This window comes from Girardinichthys multiradiatus, chromosome 10 (genome assembly GCF_021462225.1).
Source record: "Girardinichthys multiradiatus isolate DD_20200921_A chromosome 10, DD_fGirMul_XY1, whole genome shotgun sequence".
NCBI classification, from domain to species: Eukaryota; Metazoa; Chordata; class Actinopteri; order Cyprinodontiformes; family Goodeidae; genus Girardinichthys; species Girardinichthys multiradiatus.
Window position 1 is genome coordinate 1,024,621 of NC_061803.1, and position 21,998 is coordinate 1,046,618.

The 21,998-nt window shown below is 44.0% G+C and overlaps 1 protein-coding gene across 6 annotated transcripts in view; it reads right to left on the reverse strand.

Moving 5' to 3' along the window:
- Window positions 1–953: 953 nt before the first annotated feature.
- arhgap17a (Rho GTPase activating protein 17a) overlaps window positions 954–21,998 on the reverse strand; it is a 29,324-nt gene continuing 8,279 nt past the window's right edge. For 3 of the 6 annotated variants that reach the window (XM_047376878.1, XM_047376879.1, XM_047376877.1), the window contains 19 exons: window positions 16,637–16,741; window positions 16,402–16,434; window positions 16,001–16,077; window positions 14,816–14,927; window positions 14,535–14,611; window positions 14,350–14,467; window positions 12,418–12,486; window positions 12,216–12,297; window positions 11,701–11,828; window positions 9,471–9,582; window positions 8,670–8,751; window positions 8,504–8,584; window positions 8,306–8,419; window positions 8,099–8,190; window positions 7,033–7,177; window positions 6,494–6,772; window positions 5,093–5,223; window positions 4,457–4,993; window positions 954–2,424 (listed from right to left, as the gene is read on the reverse strand). In XM_047376878.1, the coding sequence (XP_047232834.1) occupies window positions 2,273–2,424; window positions 4,457–4,993; window positions 5,093–5,223; window positions 6,494–6,772; window positions 7,033–7,177; window positions 8,099–8,190; window positions 8,306–8,419; window positions 8,504–8,584; window positions 8,670–8,751; window positions 9,471–9,582; window positions 11,701–11,828; window positions 12,216–12,297; window positions 12,418–12,486; window positions 14,350–14,467; window positions 14,535–14,611; window positions 14,816–14,927; window positions 16,001–16,077; window positions 16,402–16,434; window positions 16,637–16,741 (2,526 nt within the window). In that variant the 3' untranslated portion in view covers window positions 954–2,272. Of the gene's footprint in view, window positions 2,425–4,330; window positions 4,353–4,456; window positions 4,994–5,092; window positions 5,224–6,493; window positions 6,773–7,032; window positions 7,178–8,098; window positions 8,191–8,305; window positions 8,420–8,503; window positions 8,585–8,669; window positions 8,752–9,470; window positions 9,583–11,700; window positions 11,829–12,215; window positions 12,298–12,417; window positions 12,487–14,349; window positions 14,468–14,534; window positions 14,612–14,815; window positions 14,928–16,000; window positions 16,078–16,401; window positions 16,435–16,636; window positions 16,742–21,998 lie in introns of all 6 variants that reach the window. The other 3 variants (XM_047376881.1, XM_047376880.1, XM_047376882.1) reach the window with 3 other exon arrangements.

Consider the following 21,998-nt stretch of genomic DNA (forward strand, 5'->3'; position numbering starts at 1 on the left):
CAAAACAATGATTTTATTTATTATGGGGACAAATATATTCAAACCAACCAGGCCCTAAATGAAAAAGTAATCACCCCCTAAACAGCTTGGCAGCAGCTGCCGTTAGGTGTTTGTAATAACTGGTACTGGTCACTCTGACCCACTCTGCTTTGCTCAATTGTTTTGATTCAGACACATTAGAGGTTTTAAAGGATGAACGGCCTGTTTAAGGTAAGCCCACAGCATCAGACTTTGACTAGGCCACTCCGAGGTGGGCTTCTTGGTGTTCTATGGCTCATTGTTCTGCTGCAAAACCCAAGCGAGCCTGAACTGAAGGTCATAAACTGGTTAGACATTCTGCTTCAGCATTTTCTGCTGCAGAGCTGAATTCATTGTTCTGTCAGTCACAGCAAGTCGTCCGGATCGTGAAGCAGTCCCAGACCATCACGCCGCCACCACCATGTCTGACTCTAGGTGACGTTCTGTTGCTTAAATGCTGTTTGGTTTGCAACAGGATCAACATCTTCCAAAAAGGTACACTTTTGTGTCATTAATCCACCAAATATTTTCCCAGAAGTCTTGGGAATCTTCAAGATGTTTTTGGCAAATGTAAGACGGGCCTTTGTGTTCTTGTGGGTCAGCAGTGGTTCTGGAATCACAAATCTTAGGGGTCTTTATGACCCCTTTCAGAATGAGAGGTCAGTGACTTTGTTCCAAGCAGTCGGGTCGGGCCTGCAGTACCTCTGACTGGAGGTTCCTACAACGACAGCAGAGACTTCACGTCTCCTCCAGGACACTGCAAAGAAACGCTGTTTGACCACACAGAATCCGGTTGGTTTGGATAAAAATGTTCCCCTTAATAAATGAAACGACTCTTTGAAAACAGCTTTTATTATTTTTGATCTGAAACATCTCGAGGCCTTAAAAGCTCACCAAGCTGCTACCAGACCAGGATCAATCAAAACAGGAGTTCATTTTTATCTTCATATGCTTTATTTTCTTTGGGAAGCTTTCATATTACAGAATTTCTTCCATATTTAAGCTCAGACAGCAAACATAGAAAAACGTAGAGCTTGAAATGCTACATCATCATCATCATTTGTCTTGAAGAGCAACAGCGAAGCCTGGAAAAGGCAGCGAGGTACAAGAGAGGAAACAGGGAGGCAGCTGCAGCATCCAACACCGTCTCCTCATTTACCATAATGGTTCAGTTCTGACAGAACAGAACTCTACCTTCTGTCTGAGCCCAAACAGAACAAGGCTTGCACACACAAACAAATGCAGCAAAGCAACCTTTAAAAAAATGTGACCTGGCAGAATCTAACCCTGCATCATTACCGAGATTTCAGTGCAGCATGTCCTCTCAGCTCAGAGGGGAAGACAGGAGAACATCAACCACCGTTTCTCCAGAAACATCTCATTTATTCTGTGCAAAATCAGCTGCTCCTGCATCTTCCTGCTCAGGATGAAGAGGCAGGTAAGAACATTCACTCTGATGCAGACCGTGCAGCAGAAAGGCAAAAATACTGACTGCTGCGTTCAGGCTGGGAGGCCGATTGACCCGAGAAAACCCAAAACACATGAAAATACAAAAAGATTACATGACTTCTGCTGAAGGGGATCAAACCACCGTCCTCATGTCCCTGAAGCTTGAAGTGATACCAAGGCAGATTGTGAGAAACACTAAGAGCTACAGTTCATTGTGGTTCTGTCAGAACCCATAAGGCATGATTTACACTGAACTGCATCATGTCAAGCAACAGGGAATGTGTGTGTGTGTGTGTGTGTGTTCTCAATCCACTGAATAAATACAAACATAGAGGGGGAACGGAGACTGATGACTGAAAACCAGCAGTCACCTTGTTCACTAGAAACACCTTCACACCTTCTTCTGCTCTGAGCTGCAGAAACAACTTTAACTTGTTGTTCTGAGGCTGTCTTTTATAGAAAACATGGAGACCCATCAGTTCAAACCCAACGCTGCTGGTACTTGATTGTCTCGAGCTAATTCACAAGGATGAGCCAATAAACTGTGTGTGTGTGTAGGAGCTGGAAACGTCTACCTGAACCTGGAGATGTGACATATATCATTGGGTAGAAGCTGCTACGTCATCATTTTCTGATTTATACAAACAGAAACTTTGGCTTGAAGACACTTCTCCAGGTGTCCTACATGACAGCAGCCAGAAGGGGGCAGTATGACACATCCTTCATCAGACGCAGATTTGAGCTGTAGAGAAACAGGAAATGATGAGAGCCGGTGTACTGGACCCTTTAGGTCATCTTCTTGTCCTCATAGAGCTGTGCTCTCAGTGTCCAGGTCGCAGTCTTTGTGAAGAAGCAGGCAAGAGGAAGAGGAGGAGGAGGCAGCTGTCATTGGCTGCTGGTCTACAGCAAGCTCAGGCACCAAAGCCCGACCAAGTCCCTTTAAAGGTATCGCCGGGTCTGCACAATAAGACACAGAACAGGTGAGTAAGTCGTGAGGAAGAAGAAGAGCACAGCATCTTCACAGCTTTGCACAGGGATCTATACCTCATGAACTGTTCCATATTGTTACATTACAGACAGAAACCTCAGTGGGTTTTAAATGTTACAATTAATAATTAACACAAAATACGTCTGTGGCAGGAAATGTAACCCCCAACCCTAGGTTACTGGGGTGGAGGTTCACCTTCCAGCAGGACAGCCACCCTGGATATACAGCCTGAGATACAATGAGAAGGTTTAGGCTAAGATCCTGCACCCTGTGGCTCTTTAGACATCCACATCGGCTCCTAATAACTTTATCCAAACACCGTACAACACTGATTAATGTTTTTAAGTATAAAGATAAGAAGAAAGCCCTGTGACAGACAAGTGGCCCGTCCTGGGCTCTAAACTAGTTGGAGTTACGGTAAATATGACTCTTTGGGTTGTAAAGGTCAATTTGAACAATCAAAGACATCGGTGTGTAAGAAGGGTCTAGTCAAAGTCCGGATCTAAAACTGAGAATCCGTGGCAAGACTTACACCCTGCGCTCAGAGGTTTGTGGCTGTAATGTGACACCATGTGAAGCTCTTGTAAACGGAGACAAGTCTACCCAGTCAGTTGATGAAGTGTTTCCAACTCAGACAGGATCTCTGTGTTTTCATTATGAACAAACAGCAGAATCAGAAACATGAGGAGCCTCTTCCTGCTGCCTGACAACACTTAAAGCTGCACTGCCAGCCAGCCAAACCAACATGATCCACAGCTTAATGAGCAGCAGCGAGATGCTGTTCTCACATGTCAACAGCAGGTGGCAGTGTTCTCTCACATAGGGTGAGGATCAGAGCAGCAAAGCAGTAAAAGCAGGTCAGAGGTGAACTTTGGTTGGTGTGATGTGCAGGGATAGAGGTGGAACCCCCTGTTTGCCTGAAGGAAGTGTTTATTAGATGTGATGAAGCATCCAGAGTCCCTCAATGGTCTTAAACCTCTGCTCTCATCTCAGATGATTTTAAAATGAACACGAGTCAGTTCAGATCCACACATGAAACCTGAAATCTGAACAGAATCGCTTTGAGAAGATCTTGGTGTTCAGTGAAGATGGATGGCTCGTGGTGAATGAAAGCTCTGATGCAGGCCTGCTGCATCATCTCAGCCTGTTCTGGTTCAAAAACAACCATTTCTGCTATTCAATGCTCAAACATTTCTGGACAAACCTTCGCTGAGAATAGACCGCCGTGAGTTAAAATCACGAGTAGTTCCTGACTGCTAAATCTGATTTCAAAATATTTAATTAGGCCATCCAATTAAGGCGGGACTCATGACAATCAGCAGGGGCTCTGATGTGTTTGGGTTTCTCAGCAACTTTGAATTAGATGAACTACATTAGCAGTAAATGTTGTTACGCATAAAAAAGGACAGGACTGGTGAGTCTGACCACCACAGCGTTTTTATGTCTCAGATAAATGCTTTAAAATGTGACCCTGAGGCCTCGGCTTTTATCAGCAGCTAGATAATATTTTAAACATCTACGATTTGTCTTCCTCTCCAGGATTACTTTTCAAGTTATTGGTTAGTATTTGCTCTTGTTCTCCATGAATTTACAACAGATGGACGGATGGAACAGAGAGAGGAACCTGCGGGGAGCCTGAAGATGCAACAAATCATCTGAAGGTGAAGAGGATGGAGTCTAAATAACTATCATTCTTGTTGTTGAGTCTTAAATCTCAGATGGGTTGATGAGCAAACATGAAGAAGGTGGACAGAGACAGTCCAGCATCAGGGCTGAAACAGGGGACAGGGCACAGAAGACACAAAAGGTGACCAATGGGAGGCAAACAAAAGGTGCAGGAGGTACCAAGACAAATCAGGTCAGTTTTCTACAAACCTCTCACAAGTGCTGCTCTAACCTGTGGAGGCATCACAATGCAGGACGGTTAGAAACTGGACACATTAGTATTCAGCTGTTAAACTGTCAGTATCAGACATGCACTGTGTCACAGGAGGAACCCACCAATCATCTTGTAGGCAGTGGCACAGAGCCCATTGGACTCGCTGCTCAGGGCGGAGGGCTGCGGCGGCGGCGGGATGCTGGGCCTGTTCCGAGGTTTGGGAACGGGACGCGGTCGGGGAAGGGAACCGGACTGGTAGGGAGACTGGGACGGAGGAGCGCCGGCATCCTGGCTCGTGGTGGCAGCAGTGGGAGGGGGAGGGGTGTCTGGAGGGGTCGGGGTGCCTGGAGGTGAGGGCTCCATGCAGTGCTGGTCTCCACAGGGCTGGGTGGCCAGAGGGCTGGGATGTGTCGGAGGCTCTGGGGGTGGATGGTTGGGAGCGTGGATTGGAGGTTGGTTGTTGGAGTGGCGCCTGGGCGTGGCGCACGGCTGCTGGGTGGGAGAGGCGGGTGAGGTGGGAGAGTGGATGGACAGGGGTCTAGAAGTGGGGCTGAGAGACTGGGATGACCCAGAAGATGAGGGGTAGTTGACAGAGGTAAGAGGCTGGCCGGGTGGAGGGTTGGATGGTTTGGGAGGTGCAGGAGCCTGCTTCTTGGTACCTGAAAGGACAAGAGGACACACTGAGGACACCTGCACCAGCATTAACTTCACTTGTTGCACGACGGTCTGTTCAGATGTTTAAGAATGTCCGCTCTCACCTCGTCGCATCATGTGTGGACTAGGCCCCATGGATCCGGTCCCAGACGTTCCAGATGACCCACCTCCTCCAGAACCATTCCTCTGAGGCACCGGCGTGGGCGCTGGTGCCGAATCCCGCAGCTTTGGGTTGCTTTACAGAGGAAACAAAGATGTCATCTAGATTTACACTTTCCACAACGTCTGTAGGACCAAAACTCTGCAGATTAACGAGAACCGTGTTCAGATCCGCTACAGTGCGCCGCAGGGCGGTTTGAGCCAGTTGTTGCAACGTCCCTGCTGATTCCTTTGATTTGGGGGGAAAAAGGTTTAAATGTGTCGAGTTTCACTGTTAGCAGAATGACAGAAGCTATTGTTGAACTTCTTCTGTGAACCGACGTCAGATAAGTCTGCATAGTTGCAGCTGGTGGTGGGACAGGAAAACAGGCTACTGGGAAGGAGTTTATAAACCCAAACTTCACTGAGTTCACTGGGATTTTATGTAATAAACCAACACAAATTAAAGGTTTTCTATGGTAACTCTGAAGGAGTTAAATAAATCCAGAGTTCAGGTGGGAAAACCAGCTGGCAGGAAAACTACTGGTCTGAACTCGACCAGAGAAAAATCATTGCTGAAAGAAGCCATCTGGAAGGAATCTGCAAAAATGTGAAAGAAGATTCTCTGCAGTCAGATGATACTAAATCTGAACTTTTTGACCTACATGTAAATCACTGTGTGGCATGTCACCCAGAACCCACCAACATCACCACCACAGTGACGCATGGTGGCGCTACATAATAGGAGACAACCTGTTAGAGGCTGCAGAAGACCTGAGACTGGGGTGGAGGTTCACCTTCCAACAGGAGAACCAGCCTGAACATACAGGCAGAGATACAATGGATGGTTTAGATCAAAGCAGATACATGGGTTAGAATGGCCTAGTCAAAGTCCAGAGCTAAATCCAACTGAGAATCTGTAGCAAGACTTAAAAACTGATTTTCACAAATGTCCTCCATCCAACCTGACTGAGCTTCAGCTGTTTTACTAAGAAGAAACAAAGTCTGTAGATGTTCAAAGCAGGTGGAGACAAAAACCAAGACCTGCAGCTGGACCTGTAGAGAAAGGTGTTTCTACAGAGTTCTGACTTTGGAGGCTAAATGCAATTTCTTCTTCATGTTTATTCACTACTTTGCGTTGGTGTGTCCAGAAAATCCCAACAAAACACATCAAAGTTAGTGACTTTCATAAGGAACTGAACGTTAGTAGCAACCTGGACTTCATGAAGCTCACCAGATGTTTGGTTTTCAGTGGCTGGTTTCTCTCTACAGTACAAACACTGAAGGATAATGGCATGCACATCTGTCTGAAAAGCATGCAGGGTCATTCCCCACCAGGAGCAGACATGCGGTGCAGCAGCTCTCACCTGAGTTCCTCTGTATGCTGGGCTAGAAGCTGCTGAGCAGCAGCGAGAGCAGCCAGACCCTGAACCAAGCTATACTGGGTAGCGTCCTGCCCTGAACCCCCTGCTGAAGGTTGTGGCTGGGCTTCAGCCAAGGACTGAGGGGCCTGGGTGGCCCCGTGTCCCGGCACCTGAGCCTCCACAGGGGGTAAAGGAGGCTGGAAGGCAGGTGAGGTGTGCTGCTTTCTACCTAGGGTATTACTGCCTCTACGAAGGGTGTGGTCCGAGTGCTTGTTAGAGGTGCTAAAAGGGGAACAGCAGGGAGAGTGTGAAGAAGAGAAACAGAAAACACCAAAGATTTACTCTAAATGAGGCCAAGCTCATTACGCCCCAGAGTCACAGAGGTCAAACATTGTGGATCTTCTTAAAAATATTCATTTGGGATTTGTTTTTTATGAAGGAGAAGAAGAAGAAATAAAAAGCAAAATGAATTCATTAGAGGTAGCTCAACGTAGAGAAGGAATGAGGTGAGCTAAACCAGGATGCAGCTCATGGATGATTACTTGTCTTTGCGTGCTGCATCGTTCTCTGGTCCCACCATACTGCCGGGCCTCTTCCTCTCTATGGTGCTGCAGTCATAATCTGGGTGATTGTGGTTGGATGCAGGTGTTGGCATCACAAACATGCCAGAAACATTAAACTCCACATCTGCAACAAAAATAAAGCAACACTGGCTTCAGATAAACTAATGTCCAAGCAACGGTTGCGCTTCATGCAGAAAATATTTCAGGACGTTACAACCTCCTCGTCATAGCATCCAATCTGTGAGGATACTGCTGCTTTCTGATTGTATATGAATATGGCATCAGAATATCTGAACCACAGATGACCCATTATTGCAAGAAACTAGAGACTAATTACAGAAATACTTCTTTCTCCCCATCAGGACTGTAGCTGCCTCCATCAAAGCCTCAGACCAGCTGCGATGCAGCTTTAAAGTGTTCAACCCTGGAGATCATGACATCTCATACCAGAGGTTCTGATCTAGGCGTCCAGACCGAGCCATCAGCTGCTCATTAAATTCTCTTCTGCTTCTAAACAGTTTGTTCTACCTGGATGTTACAGAAGGTGTTCCTCAAGGCTTCGTATTGGGTCCAACTCTTTATATTAATAAAACAGATGACATTAGTTTTCTACTGTGCAGATTGCATTTGATCTTTTCACATTTTTTCCACCTTAAACTGACACGAAACACTGAAAAAACAAAAGCTTGCTTTATTTTGGAGGAAAAAAGTTCCTGCAGTTCTTCTTACTGTTATATTTACAGAAGGAACCATAAATTATTGTGTCTTGGTCCAAATATAAAGGGTTCTTTTATAGAAACATGTTTTGTCTTTTATATTTAACAAAAGCATAATGCACACTTGTAGGGAAACATGCAAACTGATGTAAGCAGCAAACAAATAACACTGCATGTCACCATGATCAGACCATGGCATGTGAAGCTCAAACACAGCTGCCTTTTGGTCCAGCTATGCAGCGTCTAACATGGGACAGAACCATGGCCAACAAATAAAGAGGAACTGGTCACAGTGAAAGCAGCAGCTGTAGAGATAAGCCAGAACTTACCCTCAGGAAAGAACCAGTCAGCATGCTGGATGATGGGTTCGATAATGGCCACCACGTGCACAGAAGTAGCTGCAGCCATCTCAGCCAGGCTCCTGGATGTGCAGAAAAACATGAACGAAAATTAGATGCTGTCCAACATAATGAGAAGCTGACTGAAATGTGTTTAATTAAGACAGTATTGTCTGTAGAAGCATGCTGTGATCTTACCCCTCAGTCTTGGCCCACAGCAGGTTGGGTCCCAGGACGATGGAAATATTGCTCGGTGTCATTTTGTTCACCTCACTGTCCTGAGCTAGTTTGTCTAAAAACTTAACCAGATACCTGCATGGAGACATAAAAAGCAGATGTTTAAACCGTTACGAAACAGAGACAGTTAATTGAAAGCAGGAGGTTCACACAATGAACCTTAAGTTGTTCTTGTTGTTCTTTGGTAGCTGATCACAAACAACCCAAAGAGCCTGCAGCCGTTTGTCTGGGTCTGACACACTAGAATCAGAGGGAGAGAGAGAGAAATAATGTTCATCTCTGGCTGTAGGAGTCTGATACATGTTAAATGAGCTCTGAGCCTTGCCTGGAGGCCTGGATCCATTCATCATAAAGCTGATAGGTCATCAGAGGTTCAGGGAGTTCCCGCAGGTAAGACTTCAGAGCTCCTGATTAAGAAACAACACAGAGATGTTTTATTTCAATTTACAACACTTTTATTGTTGCAGTGCCCAGCAAAAGTATTCATATCTGTTAAACTTTTTGTCATGTAACAAACACAACATCCAAACCTGAGATGATTTTAAACATTTTTACCTCATTAAATAGATTTTAGAACCACTTTTCAGTGCAGTTACAGCTCTGGATCCTTTGGGATATTTTTACTCATTCCTCTTCTCAAAATAAGCTCAGTCCGATCAGCATCTTTAGATTTACCACAGATTTCCAGATGGATTTAGGTCTGGAATTTGACTAGGCCATTCTAACCCATGAATCTGCTTTAATCTAAAGCATCTGAAAGTATGTCTGTATGTTCAGGTTGGATCTCCTGCTGGAAGGTGAACCTCCACCCTGCTCTCAGGTCTTCTGCAGCCTCTTTTCGTCCAGGATTTAGCTCCATCCATCATTCAATCAACCCTGACCAGCTTATCTGTCCATGCTGAAGAAAAGCATCTCCAGAGCATGATGCTGCCACCACCATGTTTCACTGTAGGGAAGGAGTGTTCAGTGTGCTGTGCAGACAGATCTACATTTCAGGCTTGAGGCAAATTTTTCTAACCTGACTCTGCTTCCAATTAAAAAAAAAAAAAAAAAAAAGAGTTCAGCAGGTATGAATACTTTAACAAGGCGCTGCGGTCAGTCATTGTGTGGTTAGTTTGGGCCGTACCAGCGACAGCGTGGGGGTCGGAGTAGAACTCTTCCAGCTGTGAAGTGGAACAGTCCAGTGCTGCCTTTAGCTTCTTTAGCTTGGAGGCCCCAGCTGCGATCCTGAATAGACCCTAACACACACGGCCAAATCAAACAGAAATACATGCAAACACAAGCGGACATTCACATCACATCCTGAACACGCCATCATAGATAAGGTCAGTATAGATCTGCCAGCTGCACATAATGGAACATTAAAGCAGGCAAACAAACACACCCTGCAGCCTCGACACAGCGAGATATTTACTTTCACACAGACTAGGTCTGTCCTCACGTCCTAGTGACACAGAGTGGACCTGCCAGGGACAGAAAAAAGCAACAAATAATGTAGTTTGTAGTTAAAGACTGTTCCCAGCTTTAGTTTCTGTTTGTTGACCATAAACAAACCCAAAGAGATGTGATTTATTGACAGAAGACAAGTTCTTTCCATTGTTTGCTAAATTTGACTCAGGGAGGAGACATCTCAGACACATCACGAATCTTCACTGCAACACAGCGACTCGCTCCGGTGAAGACAATCAGGTCCATCCTGCTTTTCTGTCAACTTTAATGTAAGAGTAAAACATTTCCAGCTTGTTTTCAACTTGTCAGCGATCACTGGGTGCAGCTCCGGCTCCCTGTTGCTGCTAATTAGACAAATTGGTACTTTGTCTATGTCAGTGGTTCTGATCAACAACACAACGGAGATCCAGTTGCTACAGAAAGCATGATGAGAAGTGATAACTTTAAACTGCTGAAAATAGCTGCAAAAACTTAAGATTTTCTAAAACAGCTTTTAGGCATCAAATAAGAGAAGATTCTAATAAGTCTGGAAGCTGCAGCTGAGACTAAATCACTTTTACCCATCTGCAAACTAACCAACATCGTTATCGCCGGGCAGGTTTTCATATGGCTCACCACTCAGGGAGTCACTGTGTGATGGGGCGGCTCAAACAGTCACCTCCTGTGTTGTGCACAAGAGTGACTTAATTTTTACATCAAACAACAGATAAAAGATCATCGCCATCATAACGGCAACATCAATGTTTAATACAAGTCAAGTCAAGACAAGCAGAATATAATATAATATAATAATCATGTTTAATGAGGGACACTGTGATAAAGAAGACCCGAGAATTAATCCTGATCGAACAGAAGGAAACTGTTTTACTTCTGTCAGAACGCTGTAATCCGTGATGGACCAATCAGAACTTTATTCTTGATTACTGATGTTTTGTAAATCTCTGACCTGCAGATACTGACTTTGACCCATTTCTCCTTAAGAACTATAAATCGCAGCATTCCAGCAGAAATACTGGCCTTCCTTGTTTTGCAGTTACTTCTAACATGTTAGCATCTCATGTTAGCGATTAGCATGGTTTGTGCAGCTAGCATTACATAAACACGTCTCCATGTGGATTCCCAGAGAATGGAGATCCTTACCCCAACTCTCTGCCGACATTTCTAGATCCAACATGTTCCAACACAGAGGTTGAAACTTCAGAGAAATACTACGTTTAGCCTTCCTGTTATCTGCTGAAGGTCTCGCTCTCTCCCTGGCAGAATGAACCAGATATGTCATGTTGTAGAAAATAAAGATTTCTTTCAAACAGATCCTTACATCTCTGCTCTTCTTCTGACAAATTGAAACTCCTCACTGACGGTGTTCTTCCCTCAGTAACAGCATCCAGACCACAGACTGTTACTGTCAGTGCTTCTGTATGGTGCATTCACTGATCAGAAAGATATTGGATTTTTGATCACTGGTCAGACTCTGAGAAAACAACTGATGTCTACTTATAACAGCAGTAAACACCAGAGCAGCTGAGGTCAACAGTCTTCACAAGGACAGAGAAACTAGAACAAAATTACAGTGATCAGTTTCTGCAGCCCTGATCTGGAAGTTCTTGCTGCTTCTTGATGCGTATTCTGAGCAGACATTTTTTTGTGTGGTGTCCAAACAATATTATGTGATTGGCCAGAATTTAGAAATGGGCAAGTTTCCTACACAGTGGAAGGGATTCATGAGTAAAAGAAAAAGGTCTGTTCTAGTTGAGTCCTTCACCCTCAGATACAGTATCTGCATTTCAACAAATCAATCATGAACACAGACCGAAGGTACCAACACGACTCAACATTTACTGTTAAAAGGAGCAACAGAACCAGAGGATGCTAGAAAAGAACCAGCAAATATGATCTCCTCCTCTCACCTCTTCCTTCATGCCGGTCTCCAGAAGCATCATGACGCAGGCCTCTATGGGCAGAGCGATCTCTCTTCCACTCCTCTTCAGGTGATCATCCAACCCTGTTCCAAATGCAGGTTTTTCCATCCAAGAGTCTGAGCAGAAGGATTATTGGTAAAGAGGGATGTGAGAAAAAAAAACAACACAACAGCTGTAATGGAGCTGATGTAGATCAGGTTGTGCTCTGTCCACCTCAGTAGGACTACATTTCGCAGGAGCCTGAGTAGCAGATTCTGGGTCAACATGCTATCATGAACACCAGCAGGGCCCCTCAAGGTTCCCTCCATGTTTAAAACCGTGTGCAAATAAGAGACGGACTTTACAAGGCGAAGGGAAGGTGGCTCGGAAAAACCAGGTGGATATAACATGAGAAAGGCCTGCTGGGTGTGTGTGTGTGTGAGTGTGTGTGAGTCATCGCCTCATGCTGGGAGACCGGGCTTTGGGTGTTTTATGAATGCTGATGTTATGTTGCCACGTTATACCTTGCTGAGCCTGGATGGTGGGCAGAACACTCTCCAAAACAGTGAGAGACTTTCTGTGGTAATCAGCCTGAGCCTCTAAGAGCTGCAGAAACACAGAGGAAAATACAGAACAGTGAGGTCAATACGGTGGATAGCCAGGTCTCTGTTATGGTGCAGCGGCAAACGTTCCCACATGATCCCCACATTGACCCGCAGCACTCACCGTTACAAAGTAGTGGGCATAATCGCCTTCTTTAGAGAAAAAACTGTACATGTCTGCAGCAAGCTGGTCCTGTTAAAAACAAAAAGAGAAAGAGAGAAACTCGCAATACTTTTACATCAAGTCACAAAGTGAAAAATATAAGAATACACAAAATAAAAGAAAAATGGAAAACTGTTTCTGTAAATCACTAGTTGCTATTTTAGAGGCTTGTTGTCCATTTTGTCTCATTACAACCCATTTTATTGAGATTTTATCAGGTTTGTGTATCTTTGTGAAATGAAAGGAAGATGATGCATGATTTCAAAATGTTTTTACAAATAAATATCATAAACGTCTTTTATGCATTCACATTTTCCCCCTATTATTCTGGTACCCCTAAATAAAACCCAGCGCAACCAGTTGCCTTCAGAAGTCACCTAGTTAGTAACAGAGTCCATCAAGCTGCAGCTGTTCTGTTTCTGGCCTCAGAGGTTCTCTAGAGAACATCAGAGAACAACCAGCATCATGGAGACCACCGCAGACAGGTCAGAGAGGGAATTGTAGAGAAGTTTAAAGCAGGACTAAGTTCTACAACAAAACCCCAAGCTTTGAACGTCTCCTAGAGTTCTGTTCAACCCATCATCTGAACACGGAGAGAAGATGGAACAGCTGCAGACCTACCAAGCAGCCAAGAGCTCCATGGTAACTCTGGAGGAGCTGCAGAGATCCACAGCTCAGGTGGGAGCATCTGCTAACGGGACAACAATTTGTACGCGCCACAGTTTTAGGCCAGTTGAAGTTTAAGGTAACTGTTAAAGGTAAGGTTCTGCTTGCTGTGTTCCCTATAGAGGTCGTACCAAACAGCAAACATGGAGAGGGACAGATAAACATTTAACTTTCTGGCCTACAGCCAAAGTACTATTTATCTAACTAAACACGTCATCTACACTGTAAAACATGGTGGTGGTAGTATCATCCTAAGGGGATGCTGATCATCAGCAGCAGCAACAAGGGGAAGGCTGGTCAAAACTGATGGGAGACTGGTGTGTTGGTTCACCTTCCAGCAGAAACAAACATCCAGCCAGAGCTACAATGGGATGGTTCAGATCAAATCATATTTATGTGTTAGAATGGCCTAGTAAAAGTCTATATTATAAAACAACTGAGAATCTGTTGCAAGACTTGAAAACTGATGTTTGCAGATGTTTTCAATCCAATCTGAGATAGAAATGTTTTACAAAGAAGAAGTCGTAGATGTAGATGTTTAAAGCTGGTGGAGACAAACCCCAGAAGAACTGAACATGATGGCTACACATCATGTTCTACTGATTCAGGGGACTGGAAGTAAAGGTATGGCCTAATGTTCAGATTTTTATGTGCATGAAAAAATGCATGAACGTTTGTTGCTGTAAGGTGAAGAAATGTTGAAGTTCAAAGTTCAAAAGCCTTGAAGAATTTAGCAAAGCACCGTATCTATAATATGTGACGTCATTCATCAAGTGCAGAGATGACTCAGGCATTAAGCAGTTTTAGGTTACATCTTCTTGCTGTTTGCAGAACTGAGGGGGAAGCACAAGGACTTCCTGAGCACAAAACACTTCGTGCACTTACTACACACTGAAGCTCATCAGTGATTGAGTCCAAACACACACACACACACACACACACACACACACACACCTGAGCAAGCATTTTCAGTCATTTAAGCTCGTCAGCATTCTGGCCAAGAGGGCCCGAGGGTCTGGGAAAGTCGGTAATTTGCTGTCATCATTTTCTTCCCAGCTTAATGTTCTAGTTTGTTTTACCAAGAGGCTATAAAAGCTATTAAGCAAGGCAGCATTTTAGCACCAGAAGGCTTTAAACAGCAGCAGGGATTTCTGTTTACAATAATCAATGTACAGTTCTGTAATATCATTCTATTTCCATTGATAGATGTGTGTTTTCACTGGTTACCTTGCAAAGTTCTACTTTGTTCATGGCCTCATCCACCTCCTCCTTGAGCAGGTCAGCCTTGGCCGTCAGTGCTTGAGTGTTTGTTCCTGAGATTATTGACTTGGTTGCCTGCAACCACCTGGAAACAGAGGAACAACGTTTAGAAACATTTAGAAATGAGCAGCGTCTCTGTGCAGAAAACAAACCTCGCTCTGGCAGAATCGTAGTCCAGCACCAACTTGGACAGCTGCTTCCTTTGCTTTAGGATGTTGGGAATTTCTACCTACAATAAAAACAGAAATAACACGTTTCATTCAGAAACTCCCAGTTTAATAACACAGCACACATCCATCAGGAAGTGAGCTAGCATTTGTTTCTGTTGTCAACCATCATGTCTGAATATTGCTCCAACAGTGCAAACTACACATGTTTGTTCACTCGTATATCTTTTGTTAAAACGTTATTCTGTCTATAAAGTGTGTCGGACCTCTGCAAGCTGGCTGAGTGGGTCGAGAACCTCCTTCTCCATCTGCAGCTCATGTTGCATCAGCTCCGTTGCCAGACGATTCTCCGCCTCTCCACACACCTCCATCATCTTCCTGTGAACACATCCAGCAGCACAAAGAAACACCCGCAGGTTCAAATGAGTCGTTTTCATTCATTGCTTCACAGCAGAACTACAGAGCAACTCCAGTCTGTCTTACTGGTTCTTCCACAGAGTCCAGTCATTGTGGGTGAATACCATCAGGTCAGTGTAATGTCATCACTCATATGAACCGAAGGCCAACATAAACTTTTAGGTAGAAATCCATTATTTCACATTTCCACGACGCTCATGAATATAAGGCCATTTTTAGCCAGTGTTCAAAATGGGAAAGACAAGACAACAGATGATAGATATTTATAATTAGGAAATGGCTAAAAAAAAGCAACTGACTTGAAATGATCCTGATCTAAAGACAGATAAATATCGTTGCTGCCGGACCAAACCTGGAAGTTCTCAGGAATCGTAGTTCTACATGTAAATTCATACAGCCTGGTCCAGGTCACAAGCTGCTCCTGATACTTCCCAAAGGTTTTTTAATCAATCAAACACACAGAGATGTAAAGGGTGATCAACAGAGTCCAGTTTCAAAAGAAAACCAAACTGGATAAAAATAGAGATAGAGGCTTTTTCGCCTGTTAGCGACGGTATTTGAGGAAGCAACAGCTGGAGCTGTGAGAAACAAGGCTGGACCAGGACCTGGGTTCAGCTTCACACCATGCAGTGAAGAGGATGAGGAGGGAGGTAAAAATAATCGAAGCTCATTGCTAGAGAACTGCAAAAAAGCTGGAGGTTTATTAAACACCTTCACCAGAGGTGCGAATCAATGTTGAGGCTGATGTAGATGCATGAGAAGACTACAAGTACAGATCATCCGTTTCTTTCTCTTCCTTATTATTTCCAGACAGACATGAAGTCCTGAAACCTTCACTTTCTAGATCCTAAACTTGTCCATGTTTGTCCCATCATGATTAAAAGACATGAGGGGAACTGCTGAAAGTCCCTGACTCAAAACCAGAACTAGGCAGACCGTTAGCCCTGAACACATCAGCGTCACACTGTCCATGGAGCAACAGTCTCAGAGCAGATGCTGCTGGAGGTCTGACGTGTCATCCATCACAAACTCACCCTATCAAAGACTCTTCTCCCAGCTGGTTTCCTCCTTCCATCATTGCCTGGGACAGAGCGGTGAGAGGAAGCTTTTTCTGTGGTCAAAGAACAGAGGCAGGCAGTGATTAGAACTATATTACAGCATGAATCACTAGAATCTTGAGGATTAAATGATGAAGAACATCCATCAGAACGTTCTGTTGAACAGATCAACAGGAGGAACAGAGGAGCAATGTCGGAAACAAAGGTGATGAATGAGAATTAAGATGTGATATGATGCCTAAACTGGAGATGGTTTAGACAGTCCATAATTTGCAAACATCCTGTTCTGATCCAGATGTTCCCAGAGTCTAAAGAGTCATGCATGGTAAATAGATGCTGAGATGGCAAATGGAGAAAGACGTTGAGAGTGTTTTTACCTGACCGTTTCCTGTATAGAGGCGTGGTACAGACTGTGGTGCATTTTGGATGGTGTAGGATCAGAAAACAAAAACAGAACAGACATCATGGAAGGTTCTGCCTACTTTGGACTCATTTAAGACATTTGTACGAACAATAAGAACTGTGTGGAAGCTGAAATCCAGAAATGATCTATCACACGTCAGGATATTGACTGCTTTTATTAAATGAAGCTGGCCACAGATGAAGACTTACGTGTCTCTTCTCGGCTTCTGCACCGATGTGTCCCTGCAGACACGACACCATCTTTTTGTGCGTGTTGTGGGAGACGACACGCACCAACTCCATGCGGCGCTCAATCTGCCAACAAGATAGGCAAGAAAAATGGACTCAGAATCAACACAGGCGTTCTGCTGTCCACCAGCCTCGCCACCCAGATCCAGTCAGTGCTTCAAGGCTCACTACATATAATATTTAGACTGAAGGCCACTGAGGCTCTACACAATGTCCTTGTCCTGCCGGGTGTCACTGAGTCAACAGTGTCAATATGAGGAAAACAGTTAATGATTTCAAATCAGCTTAAAAGTCTGGCCAACACAGCCCAGCTAAACAAGGCAACACCAGTAGATAACCATCTACATCCAAAATGGATCAGACAATGCTCCAAATATAAATGGGAACACTAAAGTCCAGAGGGAAACATGAGAAAACTAGATGAAGACAGATGGAGAGGGAGGATCAACTGAATAACAGAAAGTTGTGTTCCAATAACAGCCTGAACTCAGGAATCCCAACACAGATATCCGCCTCCACTTCTCTCCTTTCAGTTCCTGATCTCTTACGTCATTCCTGACCCCCATGCTGGCCCCTAGCATTCCCAAAACAGTTGGACACTAGCAAACACTCAAAGCTGCACACACACACACACACACACACACTATCAGCATGTTTTAGAACTGGGAGAACTGGCTCGGAGCAGTCCAAACCATCCAAGGGATTCTGCTCTCTGTGCTCTGATCCTGTGGGGATATGTTTGGATTACATGGCAGGATTCCTCTTCCTTTCATTGTAACAATAAACGGATCAGACACACAGAACACACACATGCAGAGGAGTGTTGAGGTGAAGCGGAGCCAAAATGGCAGGGCGTGTTTTTCCTCGTGCTATGTGATGAGGTTAATCCCTGGTCAGCCACACGATGCATCATAGGCCAGGGAATCCCAGGAAGTTGGATAGAGGAGGACAACACAGCAGCCCAGTTTGTTTATGCCCAAGTAAAACATGTCTAGACAAATCCTAAACTGACATCCATAAACGAACCTTCCTGAAACATTGAGCTCCAGCCTCTGAAGGCAAACAATCCTTTATTGTAAAAAGGTTACAATTGGTTGTAATCTGATTAGTTGGCCTCAGTTACTATACTAGATAACGGTTTAACCTCCAAACATGACCTGGAGATGTTGTGGTGTGAGAAGAACCCCATGAGAAGATGCTGTTGAACCTACAGAGCAGGAAGGAAGGAGCAGCTACCAGGATGGAGGACCATGTATGAAAAAGGTCTGGATAAGCATCAAAGTTTTTATTTGGGGGCAGTGCTTTAACCATTTTTAGTTTATGCACCGATGGCACCAAAGCTTCTGCTCCTGACCTTGAACTGATCTGTAAAACAAAGGGCCTGCTGCTGTTAGATGCATTAATGGAGAGGCATGAGATCTTAGTTTCAATGTGTTTAATGTACTAGGAACAAAAAAGTTGAGGGCTGCAAAGTGATGCAGTTGGTAGCCATGTTGCCTTGCAGCAAGAAGGTCCTGGGTTCAAATCCCAGCCTGGGGTCTTTCTGCATGGAGCATGTTTTCCCTGAGCGTGTGTGGGTTCTCTCCAGGTACTCTAGCTTCCTTCCACAGTACCCTGCCACCCCCCCCGACAATGGATATAGATGATGGATGGAAAAGGTTGGATGTTTCAGGATTTGACCTGCTGAGAACCATTTAGAGCCAATAAAGGGAAGATTCCCTGGTTCCAATCTCTGTTCGATGGCTCGGAGAACCTCTTTAAATTATGACCCCGTTTACATGAATGTCAAGCTATGAAGGTTTCCATTCATTTTATGAATTTTTCAAGCTGTTGTGTGGGAATTCAAGTTCTCTTGAAGCTTCCTGGCCAGCAGGGGGCCATAAGCAGTTGCAAGTTTGCTTATAGCATGGGCCAGCTCTGTCCTCCTGTCTAAACCCATTTTATATGATGTTAAATAGGCCAATAAAACATTAAAATGAGTCCTTTCTCACCACTGTAGCTTTGTGGCAGGGCTGTGCAAGTTAAATGTACACAAGTAAACCAGTAAAGCCGCACCAGGCATGAACAAGGAAAAACTAAAACAGGGATGTATTGAGGTCTGGGTGTTTTGAATCAGGGCTAAAGTGAAAAACCACAGAAACAGTCAGTAAACTATGAATAGCATGTTAGATCTCACCACTGCAGTCACTGCTCATTATTCTTTCTCTACTTGTTTAACAAAGATCACACCCGGTTTAATTTTACCACCTGTTTCATAATAATGGATGTAAATAAGTCAATTTTCTTAATTTCTATAGTTGGATATGCAGACGGTTGGTGTGACAGGACGACAGGGTGAGATGGAGGCACGATGATCAGCAGTGGCGTCTTCTAAAAAAAGCAGCTGCACAAAGAAGAAGTTATATGGACAATGACACGGAGGAAACACTCCCTGGAAGCCTCCGGAAAACCTTTCTCCAGACCCTCCAGGGACTTGAAAACGTACAACCCTCTGACCAGTTCGATTCTGCTGGGTAATGTCTCTGACTGGACCGAGGCAAAGCCCAGAATGACGATCTCACAGCACCATAACCCAGACTATAGGTGGGCCCTGGGGGAGGGAAGCCCCTACATTAGTAAATGCTCCATACAGCTTTTTCTCTGGCTTCTCACTAAAATGACCAGACCGTGCTGATGGTAGGTAGAAAGCTTTAGCAGTTTTTAAAACTCTGTAAGGGGCCAATGGCTGTTTGGAACAATGTGTCATTATGCAGGGGACTGAGTCCTTAATGGCTCCTATTGATTACACAGGAACCAGCCAGGGGGCCAGGATCTGATCCCTGAAGAACCCCAGTTCATTATGGCAGATACAGGTTAACTGTGCTACCTGAAGGTCTGATGTAGCTGAGAACTTCATCCACCTCTTCAGTCAAATCATTTATTCTATATTAGTTAATAGAACAGGTAGTGGAGTTTAAACAGTTCTCTTTTCTGTAGGGAAGCTAAAAAACTGCAGCTGGTGTGAAATGACAACCAGAGCAGGCAGAAGGGAACCATTGTACGAAGGATGCATAATGTTTTATAAGCAAGGGGAAAGTTTACACACCCTTCACTGTTTCGTCCACAATGCAACTTCAGATATAAGTTAACACTCCTGTGGATGATGACTGGCAACACAAGAGCAGTAAAAGCATCAGTGTTGGTAACATGTTAATGTAAAGCAGATTTCTAGTGGAGGTTGTGGAAATATAAATGTCTTATCATTAGTAGCTAAAGCTAAGATATATTTGGGATTTGCTGCTTATAGATTGATTATTATTAGGAGTTTTTAGTTATGCTTTTGAGAGTTAGAAAAATCCTTAAACAGTAGCTTCTAGTGAGTGTTTATTATTCAAGGTTAAAGGTTGCAGGTGTTTTCTGTCTGTATCGTGAGAAGCTGGCAGTATATTAGGGAGGCATGGTAACTCCTCTCCCTGAAGATTCATGAAGACGTGTGGGAAACATTTCTTTAATTAAATGATGAAATGTATCTCTGTTTCTTTGATACTGTTGCTGGGGAGACATCCACAGACAGAATGATTGTGTATGTGTACTGCATAGCAGCGTGGGGTATAAAATGTAATATGGCGCAGCCCCCAGTGAGACAACACACAGACGTTTCCAGGTACCAGTGTAAGTGTGATGTCTCCCTCTCTGAATTCAGATTGGTTTTAATAAACTTGTGGAAACGTACAACTGATCTCTGACTGAGGATTGTCATTTGGGTGCCAAATAAAAAGAGTCGATGAGAGGTGAGGAGTAATGTAAGAGTTAACGGACGGCCAGTAAAGTTTTCCTACCTCAACAAGGTTCAGGTCCAAGTGTACTGGTTGTCCTTTTATCAAGTAGCAAACAGAACTGAGAGACAATGAGCTAAGAAGTTGTCAGGGTATGAAGGGATCTAGAGATGTCGGTCCTTTGCTCCATTAGAGATGTCTTCTGCTCTTACTGTGATGATAACTGTTCATAAATCAACTGATTTTCACATTTTTAGACAGATGAGCTCAATTTCTCTAGCCCTGGCCAATGACAGATCTTTTTAGTATCACAAAATCACTTAAATAGAACCAGTCTGACATGAAGCAGGCTAAAAGACTTCAAAATGCAACATATTATGGTTCTTAAAACAGATGAGAAACAAAGTCACTGACATCCAATCAGCCTGGAAAGGGTTACAAGGCCTTTTCTAAGGCTTTGGGACTCCAGAAAACCTCAGTGAGAACCATCATCCACACATGGAGAAAACATGGAATAGTGGAGAACCTTCCCAGTGTTTTTGCTGTGGATGCAACACTCTGTCCCATCACCACCCGCTCCAGGAGATCTTCCACTACAGAAACCTCTGCAACAGTAGCAGCTTTAAAAACACAGAAAACAGACTCAGCCTTCCTGTTATCTGCTGAACGTCTCTCTCTCTCAGCCTGAATGAACTGAACGCATGTCTCAAGATGTTGTAAATAATTGTTCATGTTTCCTCTGTTTAACCACCTCTCTGATACTGAATAGAGCTAAAACCGGGTCTTTTTCACTCTTTAACAACTTCCACTCAGCTGAGGGCTGTCAGCACAATCAGGTAGCTTAATACGGACCATTCACTGACTGGGAAATGATCAGGTGTTTGAGTTTCCATCTGGCTGGTTGATTCTGGTCACCAGATGATTTCTCTGTTCAGTATGGAGGTAGAAACTTGTTTTATTAATAGATGGAAATATAAATGATCTTGATTTTGCTTTGATTTAATGCTTCTGATGATAGCTGTGTAATGTTAGTACAGCTGTATGATATTTAGAGGACTGGTAGGTACTGGAGTTACTCACCAACTGGATCTTCTCTACCACAGCTACTAAGAGCCAGCTCTCGCCTCTCACAATGCAACATTTAAATAAACCAATGCAAACATTATCTTGACTAGCTTTTAAGAAGGGGAAACAAGGTTCTCAGGTGGCTTTTGTGCAGACCATGAAAATAAAATGTTCGTACTAAGATAAAATTATCCAAAAAACACAAAATGTCTCAACAGAAAATGAAATTCTTGGAGGTAAAACACAGATGATGAAGGGAGATCTAATTAGTGCATGAATCAGCCAAAGTGACAAATTCTAAGACACATGAAGAAAGAAACATTAATAGAAAAACACATTTTCCTAATAAAAGTGTCAGTCAGCCATTTTCTAACGCTTCTTCCATAGTGGGTCCCAGCTGATGCATATCTCCAGCTGCCTACGGGCGAGAGGCGGGGTAGAACCTGGACAGGTCGCCAGTCCGAGACACACAGGACAAACAACCACACACACTCATTCATGCC